At 40.0% G+C, this 17,500-nt stretch overlaps 1 protein-coding gene across 1 annotated transcript in view; it reads left to right on the forward strand.

Moving 5' to 3' along the window:
- Positions 1-17,500, forward strand: part of LOC135215929 (G-protein coupled receptor GRL101-like) — a 312,597-nt gene that overhangs the window by 242,598 nt on the left and 52,499 nt on the right. Inside the window, exons 17-19 of the mRNA XM_064250884.1 lie at positions 4,536-4,607; positions 5,037-5,108; positions 8,304-8,375. Coding sequence (XP_064106954.1) covers positions 4,536-4,607; positions 5,037-5,108; positions 8,304-8,375 — 216 coding nt within the window. The remainder of the gene's footprint in view (positions 1-4,535; positions 4,608-5,036; positions 5,109-8,303; positions 8,376-17,500) is intronic.

The raw sequence follows: 17,500 nt of genomic DNA on the forward strand, positions 1-17,500 counted from the left end.
AGTTTATAGTCCCATTCTCCTTGCATGACATAACTATTTCAAAACGCTCTGATTTAGCACTTCATCTTCGGTAATAAATCTTATTCCAAATATATTACACAAACAGTTTGTGTCAGCAGTTTCTACGTATTTCAGTTTATATGAAATATCCCGACATCATTTCCATTAAAGAAATCAAATTAGACCATGACCGTTACCGCCATGCTTCCCAGTCTGAACTTGCTTTGACGCACATCTTTTGTAGGTTTTAAGGGCAAAGCCATTTCACAGTGGAACAATGTCCTAGAGATCAAACATATATAATTTGGGCCAAACCTTCCTCTTCACTCAAGACTAAGACTAAAGGGAAGCGGAAAGTGGTTGCTGGTGACTGAAAAGGTAGACCTAACCTTACAGACCTTACATCTTGTTCGGGTTGCCCCAGGTCCCTCAGTGTGAGGCACCTCTAATGTCTACCAGAGAGTTGCTAGTACATCTTCCGGTATATTTTGCATCTTCCAATCTTGGATGGTCTGGGATGCAGTTTAGATATTGTTTTGTCGAGCTTATTCTTAAACACATCTACGCTCACTCCTGATATATTCCTCAGATGAGCTGGCAACGCATTGAATAGACGCTGCATTATTCGATGCTGGTGCGTAGTGGATTAATGTCCTGTGTGCTTTCCTTATTTTTCCTGGTATAGTTTTGGGCACTATTAATCTACCTCTGCTTGCTCTTTCTGATATTTTTAGTTCCATGATATTTTCTGCTATTCCTTCTATCTGTTTCCATGCCTGAATTATCATGTAGCGTTCTCTCTCCATTTCTAGACTATATAATTTTAAGAATTGTAGTCTTTCCCAGTAGTCTAGGTCCTTAACTTCTTCTATTCTAGCTGTAAAGGACCTTTGTACACTCTCTATTTGTGCAATATCCTTTTGATAGTGTGGGTACCATATCATATTGCAATATTCAAGTGGACTACGAACATATGTTTTATAAAGCATAATCAATGTGTTTTCAGCTTTTCTTGTTTTGAAGTGCCCGGTAACAACATTCCCATTTTTGCTTTACATTTTGCCAACAGAGTTGCTATTTGATTCATTGCATAAACATGTTCCTATTCATCATCACACCAAGGTCTTTAACTGCTTCCCTTATTTGTGATGGTCTCATTATTAGGTCCCTTATATGCATATAGCTTTCTTTCTCTGTCTCCATAATTTATTGATTCAAATTTATCAGAGTTAAATACCATCCTATTTACCTCTGGCCCAATCAATATACTTTGTTAAGGTCTCTTTGTGAGCGTTCCTATCTTCATCACAAGTAATTTCTCTACTTATTCTTGTGTCATCTGCGAAACTACTCACTACCGAATCCTAACATTATTGTCTATGTCTTCAATCATAATAACAAACAGTATTGCAGCTAACACCGTACCTTGCGGCACACCGGATATTACCTTGCTTCATCCGATTTCTCGTCGTTTGCAATAACTATCTGTTTTCTTGTTGGTAAAAAATTCTTTTAACCATCTTCCTACTTTATCCACGATATTGTGTTTTCTAATTTTCTTCGCCAATATATTATGGTCTACTTTATCAAAAGCTTTTGCAAAGTCTAAATAAACCACATCTGTTTCATTTCCGCTTTTCATATTTTTGAATATGTTTCACGGTGGACTAACAGTTGGGTTTGTGTACTTTTTTCCGGGTACGAAACCATGTTGTCCTTTATTAAACAAATTATTTTTATTAAATGTTTCATAATATTTTTCTTCATTACCCTTTCATACACTTTCATAATATGTGATGTTAGACTCACAGGCCTATAATTACTTGCCTCTAGTCTTGATCCACTTTTGAAAGTAGGGGTAATATATGCTAATTTGTGCTCATCATATATCTTGCCTGTATCTACACTTTGTCTTAATAATATTGCAAGTGGCTTTGCGATAGAATGAAACTACTTTCTTTAACAAAATAGCAGGAATTCCAATCAGGCCCTGCAGCAGCTCCATTTTTAATTTCATTAATAGCCTGCACAATATCAGCTTCATAATATCTATGTCAGCTAAATATTCACTATTTTCATCCCTTACTTCTATATCATTATCTTCATTATCTATTCTAGGGGTGATTCTCTCTTATATCGTTCTGCCAGTATGTTGCAAATTTCCTTTTTTTCATTCGTTAATCTCCCTTCAATTCTCAGAGGGCCTATTTCTATTCTTCTTTTATTCATTTTCTTCGCATATGAGTATAATAGGGGTTTTGGGGTTTTTCTTGATATTTAATAGGGTTTTTCTTCCAAGTCCCGTTTTTCATTTTCTTTTGATTGTATAATCTTTTGTTCTGCATTTTCTATCTTACTTTTTAGTTCTATAACTTTCCATGCATTTTTTTCTTTTGCAAGACCTTTTTTCCACTTTCTGATTTTCTGGAACAAGATCCTTCTGTCTCTTGGTATGCATGAATGATGTTTACTTTTCTTCTTCGGTATATATTTTTCCACTATTATCTCCAATATTTTTATATAATATCTCCGTATTTACCCTTATGTCATCACTTACGAAAATGTTATCCCAATCTTTGTTTAATTCTTCATTAATTTCTGACCATTTTATATTTTTACTGTAGAAGTTGTATTTTCCATATCCTTCCCACTTTTTCATTTCTTGCTTATCTCTATTTTCACTTGCTTTTGGAATGAACTGTTAATTCTATGACATTATGGTCTGAAATACTCGCATTATAAACTATTATTTCTTTAACATAATTCATCTCGTTCACAAATACTAGGTCTAAAGTATTTTCCTTCTTGTTGGCAGGTGATTTATTTGTTGAATGTTGTATTCTAGTAGCATATCTAATAGCTTTTCAAATTGCCTCTTATCTTCTGCACTACTATTACTCTCTTTTTTATATGTATAAGTACAACCACAATCTCCTATTCGTTCTTTCCATTCTACGAAAGGAAAGTTGAAGTCACCAGATAGGAGAATAGTCCAGTCCTTGTGATTTCTACATATATCATCCAATTTTTCAATTATTAAGTCAAACTCTTTAGTATTAGGAGGTCTATATATTACTATGTCATCAATTTTTCAGATTCAAATTCTACCGCTATTAGTTCACATTCTGAGTTACTATATTTCTCATATATTTTTCCTTGTTTTTTGTCTTCCCATATATTGCGGTTCCCCCTTGATTCCTATTTTTTCTATCTGATCTATAAGTTTGGAACCCTTTTATTTGATCATCATTCCCAGTCTCTTGGGAATACCAGGTTTCACTTATATTCATTATATCTATTTTCTATGAGAGAGAGAGAGAGAGAAGAGAGAGAGAGAGAGAGAGAGAAGAGAGAGAGAGAGAGAGAGAGAGAGAGAGAGAGAGATCAAGAACAAGAAGGCCGTAGGACGAATGAAATCTATCAATTCATGAAATGGGCCTCAACTCAGGACTACCGTAATGAGAATTTAAATCCTTTTCATTGATCGTATTTCATTTATTGGCTATTGTGGGAATTAATACAGAAATTCTACCACCACCTTCTGTGTTTGTGCCTAAAACTTATACAGGCCATGAATGGTTTCATATTCTGATAACCTATCACCCCCATAACTTTACTTCGTGCATCTTTTTATTTTTACCTCACCTTTCGCTTACACTTTCAAGCTCTTCTGCTAGTCTCTGTGATCTTTATTCAATATGCCCAGTTAATTTTATGTCATTCGAAAACATAACCCATTAAGAAATCTCATTCATGGCTTTTTTTCTACTCCTACAACTTCACACCTAACCTTTGCTTTATTCGATTACTCGTGGCAGTAACTCTATTAGAATATGAAACAACTCAAGAAACATAACTCGCCTATTCTGGTCCTACTTTCGTACCAAATCAGACATTTCTACACACAAATCACTCACTCCATATATTCTTTATTAGTTACCAACAAATTACCTTCTACACCATAAATCCTCCACTTAAAATAAACCTCATATGCTTTATTTCAAGAAAGTATTTTTTATACAAGTCCACTTTTAATGTCAACATTTCATCTCAACCGCCATCACATTTTTAATTACCAGTTTCTCTTTCACAAGAATACTCTAGAACAACGGATGGTTTTAGTATAAAATTACTAAGTCTTTAGAACTGAAAATAATTTACTTACAAAATCTGCATAAAATATGGACCTGATGAAGACTTGAGACTCTCTTTACGGAGAAGTTCCGTCCTTAACTCTTCGATACCTGAGAAGTGAAAAGGCTTGTTATTGGATTTCTACTGTGTGAAATTAGAAAAGGAACTTTGATTAGAAACTTGAGTGGCTAACAGAAAATAGCTACTGAACAAAACACGCTTATCCTGAAGTTCTTGTTAAAATCTGACGAGGTATTTTAGAGGTTGGCAACGTCAGCCCTAAGGTGAAAGGAAATTAAAGTCTATGCTACATTTTTTACAAAATAATGCGACCAACCACAAATACACAAACGTCCAACCAGCTAGCGAATGAGTTTTAATATATTTAATTTTTTCTACAGGCACCTGATTGGAAATACCATCTACACATTGGATGGTTGGGCGCTGTATGGACTTTCGTCTTTATCTACGCTGTAAGATAATAAGTTAATGATTATAAGTTTGTTTGAGGTTTAACGTAATATTCTTAGACCATATTACAAAGAAGACTTTACCTTATATGATTTTTATTGGAAGTTTATTTGAAAGTTAATTCGATGAATTTTAATGTTTCAGGCAACAATATTTTTTTCCTCTGTTAACGATCAAGGAAACAAAATAATGAATTGATTGTTACGATTTTCTAAGCAAAGCTCACTGGAATATGCCTTAAATGGTAGGAGTAAAAAATAATGTTTTGATGAAGACGTGTTGAAGGCTTTACTTCTGAAGACAAAAATTATAGAGAAAAAAACTGTGAAGGGTTTTACCTCGAAATAGATACATTTTGGATCATAAAACCTACTAAAGTTACTGTTTTTCTAGTTTATCGTGAAAACCTTTTCTATATTTTTACTTTCCAGTGACCTGAGCCGTCAAAGGATGAGTAATATATCGAGGAAAGCCTTTATGGGTCTTCGAACGCTCGTCAGTTTGTAAGTAAAAGCTTTAAGATTTCTTCCTTAGCTGGTAGATTTCATTCCAATCTATTTTGAATATATGAGTGAATGCGCGCGCGCACGCGCGTGGGTGATTGTGTGTGTTAGCCTCAATGACATATAAATTTATCTATTTATTTCACAAGACTGTTGATTACACTTGTCTCTAAACTGACTTGAATCTGAAATGAACAAAGGAAGAAAGCCGAACTTGATTCAGCCAAACCAATTGGTCAACGATAAAGGATAAATAAGGCTATTTCATGCAACACAGGGCACTGGTTTCATTATTTTATTTTGAATTTGGAGTCAAAACTTTGTAAATTAAGAGGCCAGACACACACACACATACACACTCGCACACACACCAAACACACACACACACACACATATATTATATATATATATATATATATATATATATATATATATATATATATATATATATATATATATATATATATATATATATATATATATATATATTGCAATACAATTATAGTTTCCAATCGGTATTATTTCCTAGGTAGGGCGAATTGGATATTAACCGAAATTTGTACCCTAAAGTTTTGTTTGTGTGTACGCATATTATATATATATATATATATATATATATATATATATATATATATATATATATATATATATATATATATATATATATACATATATATATATATATATATATATATATATATATATATATATATAATGAGTGTGTGTATACGTTCAGGTACAAAATTTAATGTAAGAGGGTGCTAGGAAATATTTAATCATACATTATTTTATTACAATGTATATGGACCACTCTATGTTTCTATTTTCTTTACAATCATATGCTAATGGCAATAAATTATGGACTGCATTAAAAAAATTTATTTTCTCTATTATTATCATTATTATTATTATTATTATTATTTTTTGCTCTATCACAGTCTCCATTCGACTGGATGGTATTTATTGTGTGGGGTTCCGGGTTGCATCCTGCCTCCTTAGGAGTCCATCACTTTTCTTACTATGTGTGCCGTTTCTAGGATCACACTCTTCTGCATGAGTCCTGGAGCTACTTCAGCCTCTAGTTTTTTCTAGATTCCTTTTCAGGGGATCTTGAGATCGTGCCTATGCTCCTATGATTATGGGTACGATTTCCACTGGCATATTCCATATCCTTGTTATTTCTATTTTCAGATCTTGATACTTATCCATTTTTTCCTCTCTTTCTCTTCAACTCTGGTGTCCCATGGTATTGCGCACACATCAATGAGTGATACTTTCTTCTTGACTTTGTCAATCAATGTCACGTCTGGTCTATTTGCACGTATCACCCTATCTGTTCTGATACGATAGTCCCAGAGGATCTTTGCCTGAATGTTTTCTATCACTCCCTCAGGTTGATACTCGTACCACTTATTACTGTAAGGTAGTTGAGTTTCTTGACCAGGCTCCAGTGGACTGCATTTACCACTGAATCATGCCTCTTTTTGTACTGGTTCTGTGCAAGTGCCGGGCATTCGCTGGCTATGTGGTTATGGTTTCATTTTTTGTATTGCACTTCCTACATATGGGAGAGGTGTTATTTCCCGTCTATTGTTCTTTGAACATATCTGGTTCTTAGGACCTGATCTTGTGCCGCTGTTATCATTCCTTCAGTTTCCTTCTTTAGCGCCCTCCCCTCTGCAGCTATTGCCATGTGTCATCGCCGGCCAGTTCTTTAGTCTGTCTCATGTATTGTCCGTGCATTGGTTTGTTGTGCCAGTCTCTGTTCTGTCTGTCATTCTCCTGTCTTTGTATATTTCTGGATCTTCATCTACTTTTATTAGTCCTTCTTCCATGCACTCTTTAGCCACTCGTCTTCCACTGGTTTTCAGATATTGACCCCAGTGGCTCTGTTCTCGATGTTGACGTAGTCCTCTATGCTTAGTAGTCCTCTCCCTCCTTCCTTTCGTGTTATGTATAGACTGTCCGTATTTGCTCTTGGGTGTAGTGCTTTGGGTATTGTCCATATGTTTCCTGGTTTTTTCTGATCTATGCTGCGGAGTTCTGCCTTCGTCCATTCCACTATTCCTGCGCAGTATCTGATTACTGGCACTGCCCATGTATTTATGGCTTTTATCATATTTCCGGCGTTGAGTTTTGACTTGAGTATCGCCTTGAGTCTCTGCATATATTCTTTCTTGATCGTGTCCTTCATCTCTTGGTGTTTTGTATCCCCTCCTTCCATTATTCCCAGGTATTTGTATCCTGTCTCATCTATGTGTTTGATGTTGCTCCCATCTGGTACTGTATCCCTTCAGTTCTCGGTACTTTGCCTTTTTGTATGTTTGACTAAGGCGCATTTTTCTATTCCAAACTCCATCCTGATGTCCCCAGATACAATCCTTGCAGTCTGCATTAGGGTATCTATTTCCTTGATGCTCATACCATACAGCTTGATGTCGTTCATGAACATCAGATGGTTGATTCTGTTGCCTCTTTTCTTGAGTTGGTACCCGGCATCCATCTTCTGTAGTACTTTTGTCATGGGAATCATGGCTAATACGAAGAGTAGTGGGGGCAGTGAGTCGCCCTGGAAGATCCCTCTCCTGATATTAACCTCTGCTAGTCTTATTGCAGAGCTTGTAAGTATTGTATTCCAGTTGCGCATTGTATTTTTGAGGAAGCTGATGGTGTTTTCCTCTGCCCCATATATTTACAGGCATTCTATTAGCCATGTGTGTGGTATCATGTCGAAGCCTTTCTTATAGTCTATCCATGCCATGCTTAGGTTGGTTTTTCCTTCTACTGTTCTTCATTACCATTTTGTCTATCAGGAGCTGGTCGTTTGTGCCCCTACACTTCCTTCTGCAGTCTTTCTGTTGGTAGGGAATGGTGTTTGTCTCCTCTAGGTAATTGTATGTTTTACTATTATTATTATTATTATTATAATTATTTATTATTATTATTATTATTATTATTATTATTATTATTATATTATTATGTAATGGAAAATTCTACATTTGATAACTCATCTAAAAAAGCCAATGGTGAATTATATGACATTTTTCATTGTAAACGAAGAATGCCTCATTGTGCTGAGTAGTGAGACAATTCTGTATGTTTAGGTTTACCCTATTCACCATCTAAAGTAATTTATATCTTCCTACAGCTGTCAGGATTGAAAATAATGTTTTCAAACTATTCTTTATATTATAGAAATCTTTCCGGAAACCACCTGACGTACCTGCCGGATGCCTCACTTAGTGGCCTGTCCAGTCTACTCTCGCTGTGAGTACATGATTTATTTCGAATAAAATTATTCTTATCATTTAGAACGCGCAGTTCCTATGTATTCGTGATAGTATACCTGTTTGTGTGATTGTCAGTAGTATTATGCATATTTTGGAAATATCCAAATATGCATGTCAATACACACTGATTCCCACATAACTGACTTTATTGAACAGAGACGGCTGTATATGAGGCAGCAGTGCAGACGGAAAACGTAGTGTCCGTCACGCACACACATAAAAAAAGGGACGAATCCCCCGCGGCAATTGTGGTTTCATCGCAGCTAAAAATATACATATATCTTGCATGATACATATATATCGGCGGATAGGCCGTGAAATGCTCTACATTCCAGTATATGGTATAAAAATTGTGCAGAGGAAGGACGGACATTTGGCGAAATGCCGTCCTCACAATAATAAAGGACATTTGTAACTCGAATAATTTATATAAATCACGGTGATGTGATAATTATTCATATATATATATATATATATATATATTATATATATATATATATATCTAATATATAGGATATATGAATAAAATTATCACATCATAATTATTCATATATATATATATATATATATATAGATATATATATATATATATATATATATATATATATATATAGTATATATATATATATATATATTATATATATATATATATATATATATATATATATATATATATATATATATATAGTATATATATATATATATATATATATATATATATATATATATATATATATATATATATATATGATTAATTATCACATCACCGTGATTTATATATAAATTATTCGAGTTACAAATGTCCTTTATTATTGTGAGGACGGCATTTCGCCAAATGTCCGTCCTTCCTCTGCACAATTTTTTATACCATATACTGGAATGTAGAGCATTTCACGGCCTATCCGCCGATATATGTATCATGCAAGATATATGTATATTTTCAGCTGCGATGAAACACAATTGCAGCCGGGGATTCGTCCCTTTTTTTATGTGCGTACGTGACGGACACTACGTTTCCGTTCGCACTGCTGCCTCATATACAGCCGTCTTTGTTCAATAAAGTCAATTTGAGATTTCTTCTTGTCTGATTACAGTCCTCACAACTGGTGACCTCCCGGATTAGGATGAGAGCACAGCAGGCCACCTACCCAGAAAACCTTTAACGGACCCAAACGGCACTCATTCTAGGTTCTCTGGTGCTCCTATCCGCGGTCGATTACAACACCATTAGTGGACTCAAAACAGCACGTCCTCTACAAGAGTGTTTTAGCGTTCATCTCACAGTTTGGTCCGCCATTTACGACGCCTGTCGACCGTAAGAATGAGCTGGCAGACATGAAGAACTCAGCTGAAAACTGGGAGCTGTCCTTCGCTGTTCCTTCCGATTCTTCAACGCCCCAACCCGCGGCACGATCCATGATCTCCTCAGGTGGTCCCCTAACGCCCTGACCTGCGCCCCAATCGACGTCCTTGCAAGTCATCACCATGCCGGCAGACCCCCATTCCACCAAACTGCCGCCCTTCTCCAGACAGAATGTCGCAACTTGGCTAAAACCGCGTGGAGATCCAGTTCCGGCTCCACGGGACCACTAGGGAAGGAACCAAGGTGGACCTTAAGACCCAACTCATCCAGGCCTTCTCCCTCCCGGTCCCAGAGAGCCGCCCAATTCTTCGACCTGGTGCCCAACCCATGGACCACCGCAGAACCGAAGCTAGCCTGGCATAGCTCCTGGACCTGGTACTACTGCCGGAGGTGGACCCTCATGGACACAGGAAGGAGGTAAGCCTCCTTAGACAGCGCTTCCTCCGCCAACTCATGTCCCAGGTCCGCGACCAGATTCCCGATGTGGAAGACCTGGACATGGAGAGCCTGGTGCAGTGGGCTTTCGGCCTTTTTACTGCCACCCAAGCCGCCCAAAACTCTTTATCCCGCCATCAACTAACACCCCATGCAGCAGGAGGAACCCGAGGAGAAAGGAATCAGCACAGCCTTCCAGAGAAGGAGAATCTCGCAACCCCTACAGGACAACAGTTGGTGCTGCTTCCACCAGAAGTTTGACAGTAAGGCAAGGAAGTGCGAGCACCCCTGACCCTTCATGCCTCCAAAAAACGATGAAGTCAGTCCCCAAGGCCACCTTCCCTGGCAGTAGCAGTAACAAAGTATCGCCCCAGAGGATTTTACGTCAAGGACACCATCTCCGGCCACAGGATGTTGGTCGACACTGGTGCCATGCAATCGGTGTTCCTGCCATCGGCAGAGGACCACAGCCACACCACCCGATGCCCTGACTGCCCTCGTAGCTGCCAATTGAACCCCCATTTGCTCTATGGTACCAGCCCCAGACCATTGCATTCCTGGACTGGAACTACACCTGGCCTTTTGTCATCGCCGACATACAAATCCCTCTCCTGGGGGGCAGACTTCCTAGCCCACCACAGGCTCTTAGTGGATGTAGCCAAGCCCAAAAAGCCTCCTGACACCGAGACCTGCTTCTCTTGTCCACCCACAGGACCAAGGGCGCCCACCATCTGCTCCATTTTCCCCACAGGTATCCCTCCCTCCTAAAAAGAGTTCTCAGACGTCTTCTGACACGAGCTTCGCCAAGTTCTGCTGTCTCCCGCCAAAGCTCCTTCAGGAAGCCAAGAATATGTTCGAGGAAGGCCGCGAGCCTGAGTGCGTCCCCCCTCCACATGGTGAAGAATGCAGATGGTATGTGGAGGCCCTGTGGCGACTACCATTGCCTGAACCTTGTCACCACGGCCGACAGTTACCCCCTGCCGAACATGCAGGACCTCACTGGGCCTCTCCACGGAGCAAAGATCTTCTCTAAAATCGACCTCCCAAAGTCCTACTTCTAGGTTCCTATCCATCCCGATGGCATCCTGAAGATGGCAATTATCATGCCCTTCGGGTCTTTTGTGTTTGCCTTCTCCACCTTCGGCCCTGTAGAAGCGTTGGAGCCACCTTTCAGCACCTTATAGAGAGCATTCTCAGCGACTTACCTTTCAGTGTCTGCTATGTGGACGACATCCTCATATTCTCCAGATCGCAGGAAAACATTAAACCATATCTGAGCCATCCTCAAGCACCTGCAAGAGAAACAGCTCGTTGTTCGTTTTGACAAGTGCACCTTAGGCGCGGAGAGGAAGGGGGATTTCCTTAGCCACCAACAAGATCGCTCTAGCAGGGGTACGCCCCATGGCATCGAAGGTGGCTGCCATGGAGAAGTTCTGACGCTGACGATAGTCAAGGCCCCTCCAAGAGTTCATCGGGATGGTGAATTACTACAGAAGATTCATCCAAGACATCGCCCACAAAACATGTGTCCTTTCACCAAGGTCCTGAAGGGCAAGCCAAAGAAGCTGACGTGGGGGAGAAGTCCAACAGAGAGCCTCCGAATGCACCAAGTTGTCCCTCAGCAGAACCACAACCCTGGCTCACCAGGATCCCGTCGCGCTCTTAACACTCACCACCAATGCCAGCAATACCGCATGCGGTGCGGTCCTGGAACAGCTGGTCAACAGGGTCCTCACGCCGCTAGCCTTCTTCAGCAGGAAGCTGAAACCTGCTGAGACCCGCTACAGCACCTTTGACTACGAGCTCCTGGAAGGCATCCCATCAAGTACCTCCTGGAAGGCATCCCATTCACCATAAGGACGGACCTCAGCCACTGGTCCACGCCTTCGTTAAGGCGAGTGACAATTGGTCCGCAAGACAGCAACATCACCTTGCGGCCGTCTCCAAATTTGGGAGCTCCATCGAGTACAAACCCGGCGGAGGGAACCTTGTTTAGCCGGGGGGCCTCTCGGAGGATCGAGATAAACTCACTGCACCTCGGCGTGGACTACCGAGGACCTAGCGAGTGCGCAAGCCTCCGACTCGAAGTACCAGTCTAACAGACCGCCATCACCACCCTCCGATGGGAGGACATTCCTTCAGCCCTTCCAAGACAATGTTCCACTGCGACACCAGCACTGGCCGCCCACGACCCCCTAATGCCCGCATCTCGAAGGAAGTAGGTCTTCGACGTGAACCACAGTTCTCTTCACCTTTCCCCCCAAACGACAACCAGACTCATGACAGAAAGGTTCATTTGGCTCGGCATCAAGAGGGGCTCCCAGGAGTTGGCCAGGAACTGCATCGCATGCTAGAGCAGTAAGACAATAAGGCACACCGAGTCAGGAATAGGCACCTTCCCTCAAACCAGGAGGATATTTGGGCATATCCACGCTGACACGTCGGGCCCTTCCCACCCCCCCCATCTCTCGGTGCTACATACCTCCTGATGGTGACCGAGCAGTCCACCAGGTGGTCAGAAGCCACCGGATATCAGAGGCCACCAAAGATGCCTGTGCCAAAGCCTCCTATCCAGCTGGATCAGCAACTTTGGAGTGCCAGACAACATCACTACAGACTGGGAAACTGCCTTCATATCAGAACTCTGGACCTCATTGGCATGCCTGATGGGGACCAAGCACCATACAACCACGGCCTACAACCCCACAGCCAACGGCATGGTGAAAAGAGCCCTCCGCACCCTCAAGGCCTCCCTGATGGCATGCTGCTCAGGATCCAACTGGAAGGCGCATCTAACCGTGGGTCCTCCTCGGCCTCCGCACTATCCCAAGAGCCAACAGCGACCCGTCACTGGCAGAGAAGGTTTACAGCAAGACCCTGACAGTGCTAGGTGAATTCTTCCCACCAACAGCGACGACCCATACATCCCACTGGTAAGACTCTAGGCAGCCACCCAGATATTCGTTCCCTGCAGAGGGACCTACACCGAAAGGAGGAAGCAGTTCTGACCAAAAGAAGGCGTTCCTCGCCTCAATCGGCGGACTTGAGGACTGGGTCTTGATAGACAGACTGAAGCCCACTGTCGTTCCCGAAGAAGATGGCCCCAGAGAAGGCCCCCGCACGACACCTCCTCGGAACACAGCCCCGCCGGAATCTGACAGCGCCCCCACATGTCACCAGGGCCGCCCAAGGAAAAGCAGTTGAACCCAACCCCCTAGGCCCACCTACAGGGACAACATCCTGCTTCCCGACTCACTGGATGACGAGGACCTGGAAGACATCCCCCAACAGATGGATCTTCAACCCAAGGACTCCTCCAGCCCCCCCGACAAGATTCCGCTGACCATCAGCCAACGATTATTACTTAATCATTGTCTTGGGGTTTTAGGGGAGTATTTGCAAGGACGGCATTTCACCAAATGTCCATTCCTTCCTCTGCACAAACTTTTTATACCATATACTGAAATGTAGAACATTTCCCGGCCTAGCTGCCGATATATATACCATGCAAAAAATGTACTCTGCAAAAAAGTATATGCATATCTTCAGCTGCAATGAAACATAATCGCAGCAGGGGCTCGTCCTTTTTTGTATGTGTGTGCATGATGGACAGTACCTTTCTGTCCACAATGCTGCCTCATATACAGCTGTCTCTGTTCAATAAAGTCAGTTCGAGCTTTCTCCTTGCCTGATTCTAGTCCTCACAATATCTAATTAGATATTAAAGGACATTTGTAGCCAAAATATATATATATATATATATATATATATATATATATATATATATATATATATATATATATATATATATATATAATATATAATCAATACTCTGATTTCCCTGATCACAAAGATAAATTACGGTGGATTCTACACGGTGTAAATGTAGTCTTTTCAAGAGATGCGAGATAAAATCCAAAACACAAGAATAGCCGTAGTCCGTGATTAATTTGTTTTAATGTGCCCTTCCCTTACATCACCTCTTCACGCCTCATTTACCCTCTTTCTCTTTCACTATGTCATGGGTTTCATTAATGGTTGTTTAGGAGTTCTCCTCTGCCTCTCTTAGAGTCGCTTGTATGTTTTAACTGTCAGATCGATCGATCGAGTATCATCCTTGCTACTGAATTTGTTTATCTGTGACTCCATTTGGACTAGTAAATTATGATTGCCCTTCTCTGGGGGGGTAGGGACTTTCCTCTAGCAGGTTTTAGCCTTCCCCACCCCTTCCCCCCCACCCGCCCTCTCTCTCTCTCTCTTCTCACTCTCTCTCTCTCTCTCTCTCTCTCTCTCTCTCTCTCTCTCTCCTCTCTCTCTCTCTTTCTCTTACTTTTCAATCATATACAGTTACCCAACGTTTAATTTTTTCTCTTATTACCTTTCAACTTAGGGTAACGGCACATAGGCAGGTTTTTTCATTTCTTTCTTTCTCTTTTGTATTCTGTCTGAGTATCATTCTTTACTCCAGTAAGCGCACAGCTAGCTGTCTTTCGCCTCTCTCTCTCTCTCTCTCACTCCCTCTCTCTCTCTCTCGTGGGAAAAAGATGGTTGTATTCTCTTCATAAATTAGAAACAAGAAAATCTGTTAGTTCGTCGGTTTTGTATGAGGATTTGACCTAGGATTCATTGTCCGACGTGAAAGCTTTTGATAAGAGTGTAAAACTATCTCAAAAGTATTGTATTGTGTTGGAGTATTATGTTGGAGCTGTTTAGAGACTTCTTGCCCTCTTTCTTCCTTCGTTCAAACCTTCGAAAATTAAGAAAGCCTTGGAAAGTAGCACAATGGTTGTTTGGTTTGGAGTTCTAAGAAAACTGAGCTGAATAGGTAACGCTCGTGTGGATTATGAGGTGAATAAGAGACTTCCTTGCAAAGCTAAGAGTAAATTATCTTGTTTTCCTATTTTAGCTGTTCTGGAATGTTGTCTCTCCATGATCAACGTTTTGAGATTTTCAGTATTGATATTTTCCAGGAAATACCTGATTTTCTTCGATAATTTATGAAAATCAAGGCTCGTTTTTGTATTCTTCTTGAATAACAGATCTTCAGTATAATAGTCGTCAAGTGTCAATTTGGTACACAATTTTCTTATCTTTTTTAATGCAACGTATATGGGAAAGAAGTTTATTTCTATGAGAATAAGACTGAACCGAATATTTCACATACGTAAAAGAAAAACGGTCTAAAACTTATTTAGTAAATTTCCCAAATAAAGGCACAAAACTGGTAGACATATATAAAATAGTCGCCCAGTGTAATTTTCGATCAAAGGAGGTTGATATCTAGTAAAGCTGTAAAACATATGCCCAAACACCTATGTAAGAAGCGAAGATTCATGGACAGTATATAAAAAGAGGCTGCATGGTAATATGCTGCAGGGAATCAAGGGAGCACAATAAGGAGTGGGGGAAGATTAAGTTGATGTTTTGCTGCTGAATTTGGCAAGGATGGTCAAAATTAAAATATATAAACGTCAAATTGAATGAACACAGGTTTAGTTTCGAAGAATTCAGACATCTTTACCTTTTCATGATAAAATAAAGAAAAGAGACGAATATTAATGGATAATCAAGTTTTTTTTAGATAAAATAATGAATATTACATCGCAAGTTATGCTAACATGAGGCAGTGAAAATGTACCTTGTGATTGCTGAGGACGGATCCCAGGATATTAAAATCATTCACAGACTGATTCAGGAACGAAACACATAAGTTTGCAAGCTCTTGGTTTTCTCAAATAGCTAGTATCTAAAAATGTACAATATATGGTTTTGCTTACCTCTGAAGGGATGTTCTAGATTATGGTTAATTATAAGCATTAACAATAACGCCCATTATCTTATAACTAACATCGTTATTGTGTACTGCATACTGTATGCAGTTTTGTAATTTAATGAATATTTTGTCTTCAGCTCATCAATTTTGAAGACTTAACTTCTTTTCCACCGTTATCCCTACATTAATGGGTTGGTTTCCTGATGAGCCTTCCCCACTGCCTTCTATCAAAAGCATCATCCTCTTCTCTCCATATCTTCCTTCACTTTATCTCGCCATCTAATTCTCTGTCTCCTTCTCGATCTTCTCCCTTTAACAGGTTCTTCCTAAGCCCTCTTGACTCCTCATCCCCATCCATCCTCAACACATGCCCATACCATCTCAATCGTGACTCTTATCACCTTGAAATCATTACTAAGCCTGCTCTTCTTATTTCGTCATTTTCCAATCTCTCAGGCAACAATATTACCATAATCCACCTCAGCATTCTCATCTCTGTTCTCTCAAGCTTTACTTCCTCTTTTCTTTTTAGAACCTATATTTCCTATCCATGCATTAACACTGGTCTTATCATTGTGCTATAGATCTTGACTTTTAGCTTAATTGGCCTTTCCTTGTCACCTACTATTCCAGCTCCATCTCTCCACTTCCCCCATGCAGCTTTTATCCTACAATCAACTACAACCTCATATTCTCCCTCTTGGCTTAAAGTAGATCCTAAGTATTTAAAATTTTCCACCTGTTTTATAATCGAGCCTCATTTTTTTTATTACTATTCTGTCTCTATCTTTTCTACTGCTCACCAAAACCTCTGTTTTATTCTCATTCACCTTTAAGCCACCGTTCTCTGAAGACTCCGGCCACTCTCAAACCCTTCTCTGTAAGTCCTCCTCATCGTCAGCAGTAATCACCAGATCATCGTCATATAACTCCCACAACACTTCATTCCTGATTTATTCACTCAGCACATCCATGACCAGGACAAACAAAAATGGGCTTAATGTTGATCCCTAGTGTAATCCAACACTAACTTCAAAGTTTTCTGCTCCCCAGCTGCTGTTATTACTTTTGTGCTCGTTCTTTTATATATAATCTCGACCAGTCTAACCAACTTTTCTGGGGCTTTCTTCTTCCTCAGACACCAAAAGATCAATTCTCTTGGGATTCTATCGAATGCTTTCTCTAGGTCTATAACTGCACAATAAAGCTCCTGGTTTCCCTCCAGCCTCTTGTCATTACAAAAAAATATAAAAGCTACAATTTTCCAAGTCTGGTTAGTAAATAAATAATGTCGATTACATGTAAGGAAAGGCTATCTCTCTCTCTCTCTCTCTCTCTCTCTCTCTCTCTCTCTCTCTCTCTCTCTCTCTCTCTCTCTCTCTCAATTGTGCTTTTCTTGTCTTTTAAAAGTAAAACTGTGCGTTATATACATTTTTGCTTTGATCATTGTCCTTGTTGCGGACTTTATAGTGGAAAAGTTAGTTGTAGTGCAGGGTAGGGAAAGTGACAGACTTAAGAGCGGTAACTGTTG

This window comes from Macrobrachium nipponense, chromosome 5 (genome assembly GCF_015104395.2).
Source record: "Macrobrachium nipponense isolate FS-2020 chromosome 5, ASM1510439v2, whole genome shotgun sequence".
In the NCBI taxonomy this organism is placed as follows: domain Eukaryota; kingdom Metazoa; phylum Arthropoda; class Malacostraca; order Decapoda; family Palaemonidae; genus Macrobrachium; species Macrobrachium nipponense.